This window comes from Lacerta agilis, chromosome 5, assembly GCF_009819535.1.
Source record: "Lacerta agilis isolate rLacAgi1 chromosome 5, rLacAgi1.pri, whole genome shotgun sequence".
Lineage (NCBI taxonomy): Eukaryota > Metazoa > Chordata > Lepidosauria > Squamata > Lacertidae > Lacerta > Lacerta agilis.
In genome coordinates, this window is record NC_046316.1 from 37,454,227 (window position 1) to 37,470,610 (window position 16,384).

A 16,384-nucleotide genomic window follows, 5' to 3' on the forward strand; every position below is an offset into this window, starting at 1 on the left:
CAGATCCTGAGTCATCGCCTTTTACTCGTGAGGAGCACCACTGGACCCTTACAGCTGGTCTGGCTGGAATGTTCCCTGATCTCTGATAATGCTTCTTGCCTGTCTGAATGGAAGATAAAGAGAGACTAGCTTTCACTACAAAGGAAAATTTGTACATTTGTTGTTCTGCCCACTTTTGCATCTAGCCCCTCCCATCACTAGCAGGTGATACCCACCCCCAGAAGATAGCCCTAAAGGGAATGTGGCCCCTGAACTGAAAAAGGTTCTCCATCCCAGAGCTATAGTTTTAACTGTTGCTGAAGCATTGGTTTGGTATGAAATGGAATGTTTTATGCTGCTGTTTTAGTCATTTCTGCTTTATTGTTATGGCTTTGTTCATGTGGAACCTTTACCTTCAAATGTGGCATTCAAATATTATAAACAAATAATGTTTTGTGGTTATTATCCACATCTGTCCAGCACAAGGTACCATGTTAAGACATGTATGCTTGTATAAGCAGATAGATAATAGATTAAGAAATGATTGCTCTTAATTACTCTCAGTTGAATTTGAGAATTGTTCCCACTGAAGAGCATTGTGTTGGAACTATTAGGAAAGTTTGGATGGAGTGTCTGATACCTGGATAACCCTGCCAAGTGAAATGAAGCAAGGAGAGGGCCTTTTAAATGTTGGCACCCTGATTATAGAATATTGTTCCCAGATATCCTCATCCGGAGCCTTTTGTAGAGCCAGGTGAAGACCTTTCTAATTCAGCCAGGATTTTAATTGCATTTTAAATCAGCCTTGGACTTGTTGCAGTTTAATGTGGTTCTTAATCTGTGTTGCTAATTGTTTATGCTGTCTCAGAAGAAAGGATTTACTCATTTATTTATTCATTTACTGTATCTTTTTAATACTGTTTTGTAAGCTTTACCAATGGGCGGCCATATACATATATTGAATAACTGAACTCATAAGCCGCCACTTGATGCTATAGTGATAAAAGCTCTAACAGTAGTAGCCATTGCTCATTGCAACAGGTGAGGCGGAAGACAGGGAGCCCAACCATAGGTGAAGGCAGAGCCAACTGATACCAGTTTTGGCCCCATCTTTTTCCTTGCTGAGTTCTAGATGGGCAACACTGCCTAGGATCGGCCGTGTTTTGTAGAATAAAATCCCTAAACATCAGCAGCACATATTTGAAAGGCATGGGTTCTTGAAAAAGATAACATTTGTTGATCTATTCTACTAGTAAATTGCTGCCTGTCCTTTAAAAACTCATGTCCACCTTCACTCCAGCTGCACAGACCACCTATGAATATAATAAGCTACAAGCCATATCTGCCATATCAAGCCGTATCTACACAGTGGAAGCTAAAGTGATAAATGATCGTAAAATTGCTCACCTCAGTCCATGCAAGTGTGCAAAGGTCTGTGGGGAGCATTTAGCCTTTCCTACTGTACCACTGACAGTAAACCAAACCTGGAGTTCTGCCACTCACTGCCGAAGAACAAACATGGGATGACACCAGGCTCATCATGGTGTGGAACATCTACCGTGCTAGAAACTTAAGTTCCAATGGCTTGTCTGCCAGAAGCAGAGTAAATAAATTTGACAGACAAAATTAGTGCACTTTTTTTGCTATGTTTTCTTCTACCGGCAGGTATAAACATTCTTCTAGGGGAAAGCTCCCTTCCCTGTTGCAAGCAATGGTTAAAAAAAAAAAACCCATCAGCAACCTGTTTTCCTGTCTAGTAGCATGGCTGCATTGTTAGATTTCAGCCTCTCTTTGTTTCTGCTACACTGTAGTTAGACGATCATTTTTCAGTAAGATAAAAGGTGAATTTCTTTTCATCTTCATCATAAGATTATGACATAATATAAAATACACCTTTTCCAGTTTCAAAACCAGACAATGGTTGAGAATAGCTTGATAGGTGGGAAGACATCATTGAATCTTCCACATGGCTAGAATCCAGCTAGGAGGCAGAGTTTGAATACTGTTACCCAGTTAAATAGAAGTCTTTTTAAATGTCAAAGTCTTCATATATAACCAAATAGTATGAATTTAGTTGCTGGGAGGCAGTTTCTGCTTATGTAATAGAGCTTTAGAAGTCCACTTCAAACAGAGCAACTTGGGCCATTTGGCCAGAGATGCTTGAGGAATTCAGTCTTCATAAATTTCAGTACAAGATGGCCTGATTTGCACCTCTTGGGTGAATGTGCAGATTGGAATGTAGCTACCCAATGGATTTCAAATTTATCCAATGTTGTGATGCAGTTCTTGGAACTTTTTAAACATTTGCTGTGCAGAGCACAGGAAACAGCCTTTCACTATTAGTCCAAATGCCTCCAGGTTTTCAGGCAGGAGTTTTTCCAAGCTCTACCTGGAGATGTGAAGCATTGAATGTGAGGTATTCTGCATGCGAACAATATGCTCTTTTTTTGAGGGGGAGAGAAAGAGAATACACATTTAAAATAAGCATTAAACAGAAGATACACATTAAAATACATTTTCAGATTATTATTTTAAAAAAGAAACCCACAGATTAATGAAATGGAACAGAATTGTAGGTTCATACTTGGCACTGACTAGACATAGACAAATTTGCTTGCACTTATATTTGGCAAGCTTCCCCTTTGACATCAGATGTTGATACAGTAGTAAGAAGTAGAGTCAGAATTGAAATAATGCCCATTTACACCACAAAGACCTCATAACCCACCTACTTTCAGCAGCCAGAAACATCATAACCAGACACTGGAGAGACCTGTCAGGAGTAAGCATGGACCAATGGTACCAAGTAGTATGGGAAACAGCCTTACTAGAAAAATTAACCAATGAACTGAAACTGACACAGGGACAAATAGAAAAAGACGCCTTCACCCCATTCTGGCTCCCCTTTATCACATACACAGCCCAACAAGACAACGACAAAAATCCACCAACAGCATACAAATCAATATGGCTAACCTGATCCAAAACACCCACCCACCCCACTCACACATGAAAACAAAGCTCACCACAGCCAATCACAAACGAACAACCACACCCTAGGCCAACCTCAACCTCTCTCACCCCAAAGGAACACAAGTTAATACCAGAGAACCTGCACAAGCGACACTGACACAAAACCCTACATATACTAAGTAAAATAGAAAGATCATCACCTGACCCCACGCCCACTCACCTTTCCCCCCTCCACCTCTTTCCCCCTTTTCTTAATGTCTCAACAAATGAAACTGATCTGCAAAAAATGTTACTGGGGGGGGGGGAGAGACATTGCACATACTTTTGTAAACAAAGAAAATCTCTAATAAAAATACATTAAAGAAGAAGTGAAATCTGAGAGCTCCAGTGCACACATAGAAGCCATTGTACGTCTCCACAAATGTCTTTTGGTTGAATCTTGTTGTTTGATCATGCAAATGAATGCTTCTTCAGATAGTGTTAGGGCTTGATGTTTCTCTTGCTGAGCTTGACATCACAGCACAGTTATGGTAGAGACGCATATTTCTTTTGGTTTGGGTTTTTTAAAAAATGACAATAGGACTGAACTGGAGAAGTTTCTCTCTGTTTGCTGATTCTTTAGCAGCACTGCAAAAGGAGGAGAAAATGACTAGGTAAAGGTAAAGGGACCCATGACCATTAGGCCCAGTCATGTCCGACTCTGGGGTTGTGGCGCTCATCTCGCATTACTGGCCGAGGGAGCCGGGATACAGCTTCCGGGTCATGTGGCCAGCATGACTAAGCCACTTCTGGCAAACCAGAGCAGTGCACGGAAACACCGTTTACCTTCCCACTGGAGCAATACCTATTTATCTACTTGCACTTTGACATGCTTTCGAACTGCTAGGTGGGCAGGAGCTGGGACCGAGCAACTGGAGCTCACCCCGTCATGGGGATTCGAACCACCGGCCTTCCGATCAGCAAGCCCTAGGCTCTGTGGTTTAACCCACAGCACCACTACCTCTTCCTTAAACTGTTTATTTGTGAACACTTTGCTAGTTTAAGGGAGGCAGTTGCAGAGCAATCCCACCCTTTATCATCATCATCATCTCGCTCAGGTTGAGAAATCAAGTTGGTTTACACAAATTAAAGCAACATAGATAAAACACAAAAAGCTAAAAATATTTAAAGGATAATCATTATAAAGCAACTAAACTCTAATAAGATTAAATCAATATAAAAACAAATTTCTTAGAATGTGACAGCTACAGCTTGGCCTGGAGAGCTTGTCCGCAGTAGTTCAGGCACTGATGACTTGAAGGTTGGACTACTGTAATGCAATTGATGTGGGGCTTCCCTTGGGTTTGATCCAGAAGCTGCAGTTAATGCAGAATGCTACGACATGGCTGATGACAGGAGTGGGACCCTGTTAGCATAGAACACCACCACTCAGAGTTCTCCTCTCAGCAAAGTTATTGTAGAGCTGGGAAAGGTCCAGAAAAGGGGATGGAGAAACTCCCCTCTGAGGAAAGATTTTCCAGTATAGAGAAAAAAAGCAAGTAAGAGGGAATGCGGTAGAGGTTTATAAAATTGTGCATGGTGTGAAGAAAAGCTTTTCTTCCTATCTCGCAATATCAGAACTTAGCGGCCTCCAATGAAGCTGAACATTGGAAGACTCATGACAGGCAAAAGGAAGTGTTCCTTCACACTGCACATAGTTAAGCAATGGAATTTGGCTCCCACAAGTAGTAGTGATGGGCACCAATTTGGCTGGTTTTAAGAAAAGCTTAGACAAACTCATAGAGGATACAAGTGATGATGGCTAATTCTGCCTCCACTGTTGGAGGCAATTGCTGGGGAAAGCAGGTGGGGAAAGTGCTGTTATGCTCAGGTTCTGTTTACTGGCTTCCCATGGACATGTGGTTGGCCACTGTGAGAACAGAGTGTTGCACCAGATGGGCCTTTTGGCCTAATCCTGCAGGTGGTTCATGTATTCTTATAGGAATAAAATGGAGAGGGAGGAGAACTGTGTGTGTCACTTGGAGCTCCTCAAAGGAAAGGTGGGATATAAATGTAAGAATACTGTAGATACAAAACAAAATATGTGAAAAATATATTCTGTGTATGTTGTATTATTCCAATTCAATTAATCTGGACTTTATAAATCCTCAAGTGTTGCAATATTCTAGCTGCTTGTATTACCACAATATACAGCTTTCGAGCTGGAGATTATTTGTGGAAAAGCACAAAGCAAGGAATACTGAGACGTGTCATAGAGCTCTGCAGTTTGAGCCCTCCGAGAGCAATTGAGCAGGCTCAGCTCAGCTAGAACAGGCAAAGCACCAGAGCCAATTATGTGTGTAAAAAGCCTTGGGTATGCAGGTTTATTTGCACATCTCTGTAGCCGTTGCCGAATCAATGACTGTTAAAGGAGTATTTCTTTCAAATGAAAGCGGCTCCAGCTTCCCTATCCTCTCGCATACTCTCTTTCCAGCAGGCACATTAGGCACATATTGTTCAAAATATTTTCATCAATCGCCTTGCAGTCTGTAAACAACGCGTTGATTTGTTAGCTGCTCCTGCAGTCTTAGAGAAGAAAAGGAACAGATATCAGAGGCTTTAACCAAGCTGAAAATGCATACCTTGCTGTGTATAAGCAAACCAGGAACGGTTCATTTGCAGTGCACATAACCATGGTTGTGAAGCTGACAATAGCGAGTATTTGACATCATAACCTAAATCAGGGTTTTTGTGTTTTTTTAAACAGAATTTATTAGCATTTTCGTAATATAACACAAACCCAACCCCACACCTACAAATACAAAAACAAATACAGATACACATAATGTCAGGATTCTTCTTCTTATTTGTATACCTTACAAAAAAAAAAATTTCTACTTCTGAATCTTGACGTTTGACTTCCCCCGCCTTTTCACCTTCGGTTTTAAATCAATATACTATTTCCATAACAACTTTTCTCTATAAAAAAATTTAACTTTACTTAAAAAATAACACAATTATCTTGATCTTTTTATTATAACCTAAATCTTAACCATATATTCTTATAACTAAACTTATTTCTTCTATCCTTTATCATGCTGCTTTTGACTTAAGATTCAATATCTCCTTACTTATTTAAAATAAACTTATAATTAACAGACTTCACACTCCGATTTCGGATACCATGACAGACCATTTGGATTATACATTTAATACTTCAACCCACACCCCCTCTGTCCATTGTCTTTTTCTGTCTTTCACCAGAACCGGATCTCCAATTATCTTCTTCTGAGTGTCCACAGATCCAGGCATTCACAACAAGCCTAGCATCGAGCTTCAGGGTGTTCATCACTTCCTTTCTGGGCTCCTCCGTACCTTTGTGCCATACTTCTTCTTCTTGTAAAAATCTTAATTCCATGTCCCTTGCCCCCGAGCTGCCACCTCGGAGTCTGGATATTATAAATTTTCCCGTTCCAGGGCTGCCACCCCCAGAAATCGGTTCCTTTTCCCGGAGTTGCCCAGCCATTTCGAACCATCCTTCAAGCACCCCTCCCAGCTCTTTGCCAAGGGTTGATTCCATTGTATAAAACTTTTGAAAAGCCTCCTCTGTGGAAAGTGAGTCCTTTTTATTTATAATTCCACTCAAAACTTGCAGTTTCCGATTAAGCAGTTCCAGCTTCAAGACAGTAAGCATTTCCTCATCCTTTAAACCCGAGTTCAATACCAGTGCAAACACAAAGTCCAGCATTTTAGAAGGGAGGGTGAGTGTCAGATTTCAGTTCCTGTCTCTTCCTTCCTTTGTTTCACTATTTTCCCACGACAGTCCAAGTCGTCGCCATTTCTCCGAAGCCGGAGTATAAAGACCAAAACTTCAAATGGAGATATTTTTTCCCCAGTTAACCCCCGAAGGGAAATCTCAACAGTCTCAGTTTTCAAATTCCAGATACTTTCTATCGATTGTTGTAGCAGCAGTCACTTAAACGGTTAATTTCTTTCACCTCCCGAAGGGAGAGAGGCGGGCTGCCTTTCTTCTTTCCCCCAGATCGTTCCAAGGATACAAAGAGTCAATCAAATACTCACAGCCACTGGGTTCTTATCAGCTCATTAAAGACAGGTAGAACTTAGACGCTCATCACAGGCTTTGTCGCCACATTTACATCCCGGTTGGGGCATGTCCCCTATAGCCCGGCTCCGTCGTCCCTTCACCCCAACTCCCCCTTTACAGGGGGAGCGGGGGAAGGGTTCGGAGCCACAACGGGCACAGCCGGGGAGCCCAGGGTGCAGGACGCTCTTCCCGCACCCCAACCGGAGCCCCGCTTTGCGGTAGCAGGGCTCCTAACCCCCGGGATGGACTGGGTGCTTCGCAGCCGAAGCAGCCCACGACCACCCGCAATGGCGTCGCCGCCGGAAGTCCTAAATCAGGGTTATGGTGTCATTCAAAGGCCAGATTACTGGCAGGGACATTCTATCAGTGAGTGGCGCCAGACCCCAAAGGGAGTGGTGCCATACCAGCACAAACACAAATACAAAGATGCACACATGCAGAGTCAAAAATATCTCTCTGACCACCTCTCATCGGCTAGTATCAGCTGGTTCCTAAACAGGCCACATCTTTTGTTGATGCTGCAGGGTTTTTGCTGTGACTGAGTTTCCCTAACCCTCTTCTGAATCCAACCCCACTCCTTAGTCAGACAGCTCAGATATTAGTATTGCTCCCCAGGTGCCCCTTTTTGATGTCAGCCTCAACCTGCTAAGTATCCACGTTTGAAGGTACCAGGCTTTTCTGCATATCAATCAGTAAGAGAGGCCTGTTGCTTTCAAGTCTTGTTTGAAGGTTTCCCAGACGTATCTGGTTAGCCACTGTTGGAAACAGGATGATGGATTATGTGGCCCCTTAGATCCACAAGACTGCTTTTACATTCTTATTATAGGAAGGTGAGTAAGAGACAAGCACTACTCTTTGTGTTCCAGTGTCAGACCAAATACGAAAGTCAGTGCTAGTGAAAGCATGATTTCCTCCTTCTCACTGCATTTACACTGTGATGAATTTTGAGTGCTGATTAGCAGCTGTCTCTTGTCAAAATATGACTGGAAATATTTGGATGACTGATTGTGTCTGCCCTCACTTGCCAGCTTTATGGGTTGTGAGATTTTTCTTCTTCTGCCCATTTGGACCATGCTCAGAGGTTTGAAATCAGAAGTAAAGACTTCACATTTCAGTCACATAGGAATGTATCACTTTTTAGACATGAACAGGGCAAGCTCACACATGAGGCAAGGTGAGGTGATCACCTCAGGCGGCAGGATACACAGGGGCAGTGAATCCCAGTGTATAACTTTATTTCTCCCTTGTTCCCGGTGTAGATCTTCACTCATCCCTTCTTCCCTGGCAGGGAGTGAAGCACCATTCTGTGGTTCACCTCAGGCACCAAAATGTCTCAGGCTGGCCCTACTTCAGCCCTTCATATCCTCACAGCTCCTTAAAGTCCCACAATATCCTCACAGTTCCTTCAAGCTCCTCCCACTACATATTACCAGCTTGTTCAAGTTCTCCCCCATCTCCTCTGTGTCCCATCACCCCTACTTTATTCACATCTCTGCCACTGTTTAAAACCACCATTTTAAAATCTGTATACCATTTTGCTTCCCCCTCCCTCCCTGCCTCCCTGACTTCATACAACAGCACTGCAAATCCTTGAAGTTTTATGTATATAGAAATTGGATCCTCCCTTAAAGAGGGCACGTATTGCGGTGAGACCAGGCAACCACACCCTGTGTTGTAGGTGGGTACGATTGGATAGCCACAACACCCAAATGGTAGGTCCCTTGATGCACGGTTCAATCAGGCCAATGGGATGCAGGCTAAACAGATTGAGGGACCTATAAATACCTATGCACATGACCCAGAGCTTCCTCTTTTGGTGCGTGCATCTGAATACCGCCCATCTCTCCCTACTTTTAGGGCTTGTGCGCTTGACCTTGCTATGTCGTCGTGTGTCGTCTGTTGTTGGGACAGGGGCAGAGCAGGAATTTTCCCCACTTGGCCGATTGGTTGTTGCCATTTGGGTTTCACCTGCCGCGTAGCAGATCATCACAACTTGTAAGGTTGCAGATAGGCTCTGGTTCAGGTGATAGGGATGGGAGAACGCTCTCGCCATCCCTATATGAAGGGTATTCGGTTAAAGGAATCCAGGGACTCGATGGTTTGGTCAATCCCTGAGAGGGGGTTGTGCCTATGCCTGAGTCCGGGGGGACATTTGGGTGGCGGATAGAGCATGTCCCCAGCTTTCCTCTTATCCAGGTGTTCACCCTTGGCTGACCTATGCTGGAACCCTGGGTCAGCGCTACCTGCAGAGCAGGGAGCTAGTTGAACCAGAGCCTATGCAACCAATCACTTGTTGTAATCAATAAAGTTGTGGCCTAAATTCTGCCAAAAACCAAACCAAATTTGAGTCTTGTCTGAATTTATTTGGGGTGAGGTTAAAAGGTCTGAAAACACAAATGTACCGGTATATGGTGGGATAAATGTTTAAAACTGATGATGACCCTTAATTCCCTGGCTGATTCACTTATTTTTAGAAAGCTTAGGAAGAAATGCAACTCTATTGTTTTCTACTACCAAGAGAAACACCCTTAGCTCTGTAAAACAGTGTGCCTGCCAATATCCTGTCTGTGGTTCTGTTTTGTCCCAGCACTAATCTCAATTTGCAGAGTTAAGATTAAGTAGCCTAAGAGCCCATCTCTGGTATCTCTTTATCTTTGCACCAGAAGTTTCAAAATTGTGAATGAGATTTCTATGTTGTGTGCACAGCTGATGCAACACACTAGCAGCAATGCCCACAGCCATTCTCTCTGTGAAAGGAGCATCTGCCAGCAGGCCACTGGCAAGGAAGAGAGATGGGATTTAATTTGCTGGCTTCTTTTGAAGCAGACCACCAAAGTCAAGTTATTTTATAGATGCCTTGATAAGTCGAGTTGTCAGAGATATGGTTTCAATTGGGACTCAACTCAGAGCGTAAGAGCTGTCTCTTTCATGCCTTTATTTTCTATTACTTACTTATTTACTGCCAGATTTTGTGTAATATTCCAGCCATTTCTATACAATAGATACCAATAAGGCAGGCACCTGCTACTGTTTTGTTTTCAGCATCTACTAAAGCCCTTTTTTCTTTTGTTTAGGGAAGGCCACCTAGACATGTGATATTGTTGTGTATATTCATTTCAGAACTCCTGGTTTTTATCCAGATTTTGACCATGTTTATGCTTGTCTGTCTTTTATTGGTATTTTATTTTGAATATTTTTATATTGTACTATGTAAACTGCTTAGAGATTTTTGTTAATTAATTGGTACATAATATTGTTAAATAAATAAAAATAAAGCAATTAATAAATAACTATATTCTGTAAGCATGAAACCTGTAGTCCACACACACACACATACACTAGTTCCATTGAAATCCACAAGGCAAATTGGTTATGGTTTCAACTTAATGTGTATGAAAACCATTGTGTGCTACAGCAGAGGAGCAAAGCTCAAATCATGCACTTTCTCACTGTGCTTGCAGAGATAAAATTATATGGTTAGAAAATTAAAAAAAATGAATATCATTTATGTAACATCTGAATAAGTGAGCCTGCTTAATATTGACATCTCTGCATGCAATATGGGCAAGTGCATGAGCCTAAGGTCTGCACTGACACCTCACCATGACTGTATCATACATGAAGTTTGGGCAGGACACACAAGCCACATATTTCCTTATTTGTCCTGGAATATGTAACACCTGTTGACCTAAGGACCATGCTAGACATCTCTAGATTAGCTCTACAGAGACGGGTTATTCAAGGGCTATGTGAATGTTATGAGGTTCCAATCCACTGCCAGAAGTAACTATTGAAAAAAAGTTTTATTGATTGTATAGTTTTACTTCAGCAATTTCAAGAATCAATGGCTAATATTCTGTGGCACATTTTATTATGACTGGTTTTGTACCTCCATGAGGAAAACCATATTTTGACAACAAAGCATTGGGTATTGCAGAGATGCACATTTTCTAAGTGCAACATAATTTACTCCTGGGTGGGTAGGTGGGTGGCAACTTTTTTGTATGTCTGCCTAACAAGCTTTTTCAGTTAAACTGTAAAACCCCCAAATAATGGGGAAAATATAAGTCGTTGACAGCTCAGTGGGATATAGTCACTTATTGGATCCAATTACTTTTGTGTTTCAGTTTCGGATAAAGGAAAAGAATCAAAGAGGACCTCCTGCCCGCCAACCCTGATTCTACATACTGAAATGAAAAATAAGCCAACAGAAAGTGAAGATGAGAAGGTTTGTTTCTCATTATATTATTCATATTGGTGGTAGATATTGATCTGCAGAAATCAAACAGATAGCAAGGGTTTGTTCCATAGATTTTGCTTTTTCAATGCACCAGATTCCTTTGCGTAAGTTTCAAGAATGCATTGTGCCATTTATCTGTTTCAAAAGCCTTGGTCATGCATGGGAACCAGGGAAAAGATTCAGATGGATCACATGCTTCAAAATTCATGAGACTATACCATTTAAAACTACACATTAGTGACTGAATATTTACTGAAGCCAAAACTGTTCTGCTCATAAATAGCTACCAGATCAGGGAGAGTTTTCTAGCTTATCTTCCTGCCTGACATCGTCTACATGCAGGGAGTTTCTAAAAGTTTGCTTCTTTTTATTTTACTTAAAACATACACACACAATTTAATTATTTATTTGTGGTTTACAAATTAAAAGTCAAAACAATTAATATGAACTAAACAACCAGTGGGTAAGAACACAATTAAAAGTTAGATAGTTTTCAGTACTTCAGATCTAATAATTCAAATATTTTTAAATGCCTGTGTGACTTTAAAAACAAAACAAAACCATAGTCTCTAAAAGATAGCAAAGTTGGTGCCAGGCATACCTCCTTGAGGAAGGCAATTGATAGATGGAACTTAAAAGCCCTCTTATTGTAACAAACCTCACTTCTGATCCAGTTGTTATTTGGAGAAAGTCATTGCCCTTACTGTGTGGGCAGGTTGATATGGGAGGAAGGGCTTAGATCCCAAAAAAACTGAGGGGTTTAAGGTGCTGGCACATTAAATTCAGCTTGAACATGAATAGGCAGCCAATGGAGTTATTTTAAAACTGGCATTATACAACCTGGGCAAGTAATGTCAGTCAGAACTCCAGATACTGCATTCTGCACCAAATGACAATTTTGAATGGATTTCAGGGGCAGCCTTTCCCCTCAAAAACTACATTTCTAAATGTATTTTTCTCACAAAATGCAGTACTGAATGCACACAAGGGCTGTCATCACAACCTGCTACACTTCCATAAGTCAGTAAACCTGCATTTGTTGCCTGAAACTTCCTCTTGTTTCCAGCGGAAAGATACTGGCTATGCCATTTTCTCAAACTAAGGATGATCCCTGCTGGAATTTCCTCAGCCTCTCCACATATTTCAGCCTTCACTGTTTTTGTTTTAAAAGAAGGTTGAACAGAGGTACTTGATCAATACATTTCCCCTCATTTTCTAGGTTTTGCCTCTCCATAGGCCTTGCAGAGTCCTTGTGGATTTATGGAAGTACATGTTTCACATCAACATTGCTCTGTGTCTTCATCTCTCCATTGGCCTGCAGAGGCACTCTTAAATGCTACAGAAATCCATGAAGTAATTTTGAAGAGCACTCTCTAAGTGTCCTACAGTGCTTAAAGAAAAAAGCACTCTCAAGCTGTAGCCCTTTATGGACCTGCCTTCTCCTCCTATTCACTCACTCATTCTTTAAGTCACTAGCAGACTATGACCTTCATAAAAGTTGTGACAGTGGAACTGGATAGATAAATGCTGTGGTGCAATTTGTACTACCGTGTGAGGTGCTTAGTATGTGAAAAAGTCAAATCCTATGAAAGGCTAAGGGGGGGCCCCCAGATGTCCTTTTTATTGGGCATTAACCGTGATTTGTGCTCATATTGGGGCAGTTATATATGATTCCACTTTCAGTACTATTTATGCCTGCTAACATTTCAGGGTGATCGTACTGCTTCATTTCCAAAATGTTCTGCTGAAACCCTGTAATTTTTTTATACCACATATGTTCCGGTTTATTTATTGCCTTTTGTTGCACAGGATTGCCCCTCAGGAAAGTAATAATATGGTGACATTGAAGAAGCATCACAGAGCAATTTATAAATTGTGAATAAGGTTTCTGGAATTTGATGGACCTAGGTTCAAATCCTTTTTTTCTCACCTAAAACCTAGCATAATGTGATTGGATTTATTATTTTTCTATGCCGCTTTTCATTCAAATGACTCCCAAGGTGGCTTACAAACAATAAATAACAATAACATCCCCACCCCACCTGAAATGGAACTAGTTGTGATGGTTGCAAATGAGTCATAGCATCTGATGTAGAGTGGTTCTTTTCTGAAATAACCCCGACAATCGCCTTATCTATACACACATTTTTTTGTATTTTGTACATAAGTATGTTATTATCAAGATTAAGTACGGGACTACATTTACCTTTCTATTCATCTCTTTCTAGTTCTTTTATATTGTTTATTGCTCCCTGCTAAGTTCCTGTATTGTTTGTATGAGTGCAAAATAGCATATGCTTAATTTCAATAGTAACTGCAAGTTGAAGTGAAGCACGTAGTATAATGATTGTTGCAGATACTAATAGTGTGAAGCATGAAGTGAGTGGATGCATAATAAATGACTCTTTTTGGAAATAACCATTGTCAAGACCCTTAAAATATTATTCAAAGTTTCCATGAAGAACTCTTCAAAACAGAACAAAATAATCAAAGATACAGCCAAATTGTCCATAGCATCTTCAGTTCAGCATCTTACAAAATATGAACTAATCCAAACAGACCTATAATAAGCAAAGCTCTCTCTCTCTCTCTCTCTCTCTCTCTCTCTGACACACACACACACACAGCATCCATTTCACCTGGAGCTGTTTTCATTGAGAGCTTCATTTACATCTTCACTCCACAGTGTTTTGAGACAAAAGACTAAAGGCAACACCACCCAAAATGGCTATTTGCAATTCCAGTACCTTTGTCACCTGAACTAAGTTTACAACACTCACATGTTAGCTAGCAGAAAACAACAATTAGTTAATTATCAACTCAGCAAGAGCTCAGAGTGCTCTTCTTGCTTTTCTAAAGATTGAATGTTAAACCTTCATTAATGCAGAGGCATTTTCCATTTCTGTGTCAATTAAACCAATTATACTTAACAACTATGTCTTTTGTTGATCAATCTCTCTGTTTTTCCATGTGAAGGATCACCCTTTAAAACTGCTCCCAGATGATGACAATTCTTCAAATGGCAACAAGCCTGTGGCATCCACTCCTGTGCCAGGATCTCCATGGTAAGCATATCTACCCCCAGATAGTTTCACTCATCCTATCAGCACTATTGCCACCCAGATGGAGGGTCTGTTTTGCCATGGCCAATGAAACAGAGGAGAAACAAATATCTTGGACATAATGGCATGTTTCACAATTGCAGTATCTTTTCAAAACTATCACTATGAATTTTTGCTACTGGTCTCATAACTGTACAAAAAAATGAAATCAATACATTTTTGTATTTAACCCTGCTCTATTCCTAAAATTCAGAATGGATGCCTAGTTAAAAGTCCACATTAAGTACTGGAAAAAATAAGATTATATATATATATATATATATATATATACCAAAATCTCAAAATTATGGTACCCGTACCTAGAAGTATGTCTCCCCGAACTCGGTGACACTTCCAGGTAAACATGCACAGGATTGTGCTGTCAGTTACACTGCAGCCCAGGTAAAAAGTCTAGGGACACCTGGGATCTGTTTTGTTTCTTGAGAAATGATCTTTTCGGGTTGTACAGTATCTAAAACGGCAACAGAACTTCCCCCTCCTCTTTCATTCATTGTATCATGTTCTGGGGGTGCTTGGGAGCTGCAGAGGAGGAGGTGAAGTTCCATTGTACAAGAGGAAATCTGTTGCATGAACAGAATGGCAGGATGCAACCCTATCTTGGTGTTAAGACAAAAACACTTCCATTTGTGCATCATGCTGATTCCCCCTTTTAGCTGTTGTTATCATGACAACTTCCATGCTTCCATAAAGTTACATGCCACTCCAATCTCCAAGTGGTATGAAATTCCAGGGATACCAGGCATGCTAACCAAGGTATGTTTTCCCTTTTGGACAGTTAGGCACAGCGGAGTCTGTGGTGCCTTTATAATATATGGTTTATTTGCACATATATACAGTACAATCTGAATCCAGTGGAGGGATATCCAGCATTATATTCCAAGAGATTCTGGCCTCTCCCACAGCCACAACATTGGATTCAAAACAGGCAACAGCATCCTGCTTTTTTGACTCTCCAGCCCACTGCTTAGTAACTGTTCCTTAACTCCCCCCTGTCACCCAAAATTCTCAACTTTTATCCCCTAAAGACGCCTATTCAATTTGTGCTTTAATTCTCAACTTTTATCCCCTAAAGACGCCTATTCAATTTGTGCTTTTCACACCTAGCCCTTTGGATGCTCTGAACTTCCCAATTGTTTATCCCATGCTCCCTAACAGACTATCATCTCAAGGAAGCTTGCCTCACTCAATTAGTGTCTGACTCATGTTAATTTCCTAGGATTAAGGAGGGGTCATGTTTTAAGATGTCTGCCTGATTTAATTAGCTTTCACATATGCTAATAATAAAGGCTTATCTGTGGGTCCACGGCAACTCTTACTACACACTTGTTTCCCTCTTAATTACACATTACTCTGGCTATTTCCCAGTTCTAACATCCCAACCTTAATTCAGAACTCTGATTCATAACAATACTGTAAAAAAAATCAATAATATCACAAAGGAATAACATTAATCATGGCAGAATACCCAATAGAACTATAGAGACTCAATCTGATGATAATAATAATAATATTAATAACCTGACGCTTAACATCAAGCTGATTCCACCTGATAATCTATCACAGAATCACACTAAAACATGGAGTAATCCTTTTTGCTGTCGTTTAGTCATGTTCGACTCTTCATGACCCCATGGACCAGAGCATGCCAGGCACTCCTGTCTTCCACTGCCTCCCGCAGTTTGGTCAGACTCATGTTGGTAGCTTCGAGAACACTGTCCAACCATCTCATCCTCTGTCATCCCCTTCTCCTTGTGCCCTCAATCTTTCCCAACATCAGGGTCTTTTCCAGGGAGTCTTCTCTTCTCATGAGGTGGGCAAAGTATTGGAGCCTCAGCTTCAGGATCGGTCCTTCCAGTGAGCACTCAGGGCTGATTTCCTTAAGAATGGATAGGTTTGATCTTCTTGCAGTCCATGGGACTCTCAAGAGTCTCCTCCAGCACCATACTTCAAAAGCATCCATTCTTCGGCGATCTGCCTTCTTTATGG

At 41.1% G+C, this 16,384-nt stretch overlaps 1 protein-coding gene across 2 annotated transcripts in view; it reads left to right on the forward strand.

Annotated features, from left to right (window-relative positions):
* The window catches only part of TCERG1L (transcription elongation regulator 1 like), a 162,023-nt gene that overhangs the window by 107,315 nt on the left and 38,324 nt on the right, over nucleotides 1–16,384 (forward strand). For both annotated transcript variants that reach the window (XM_033149375.1, XM_033149374.1), the window contains exons 6-7: nucleotides 11,164–11,264; nucleotides 14,253–14,341. In XM_033149375.1, coding sequence (XP_033005266.1) covers nucleotides 11,164–11,264; nucleotides 14,253–14,341 — 190 coding nt within the window. The remainder of the gene's footprint in view (nucleotides 1–11,163; nucleotides 11,265–14,252; nucleotides 14,342–16,384) is intronic.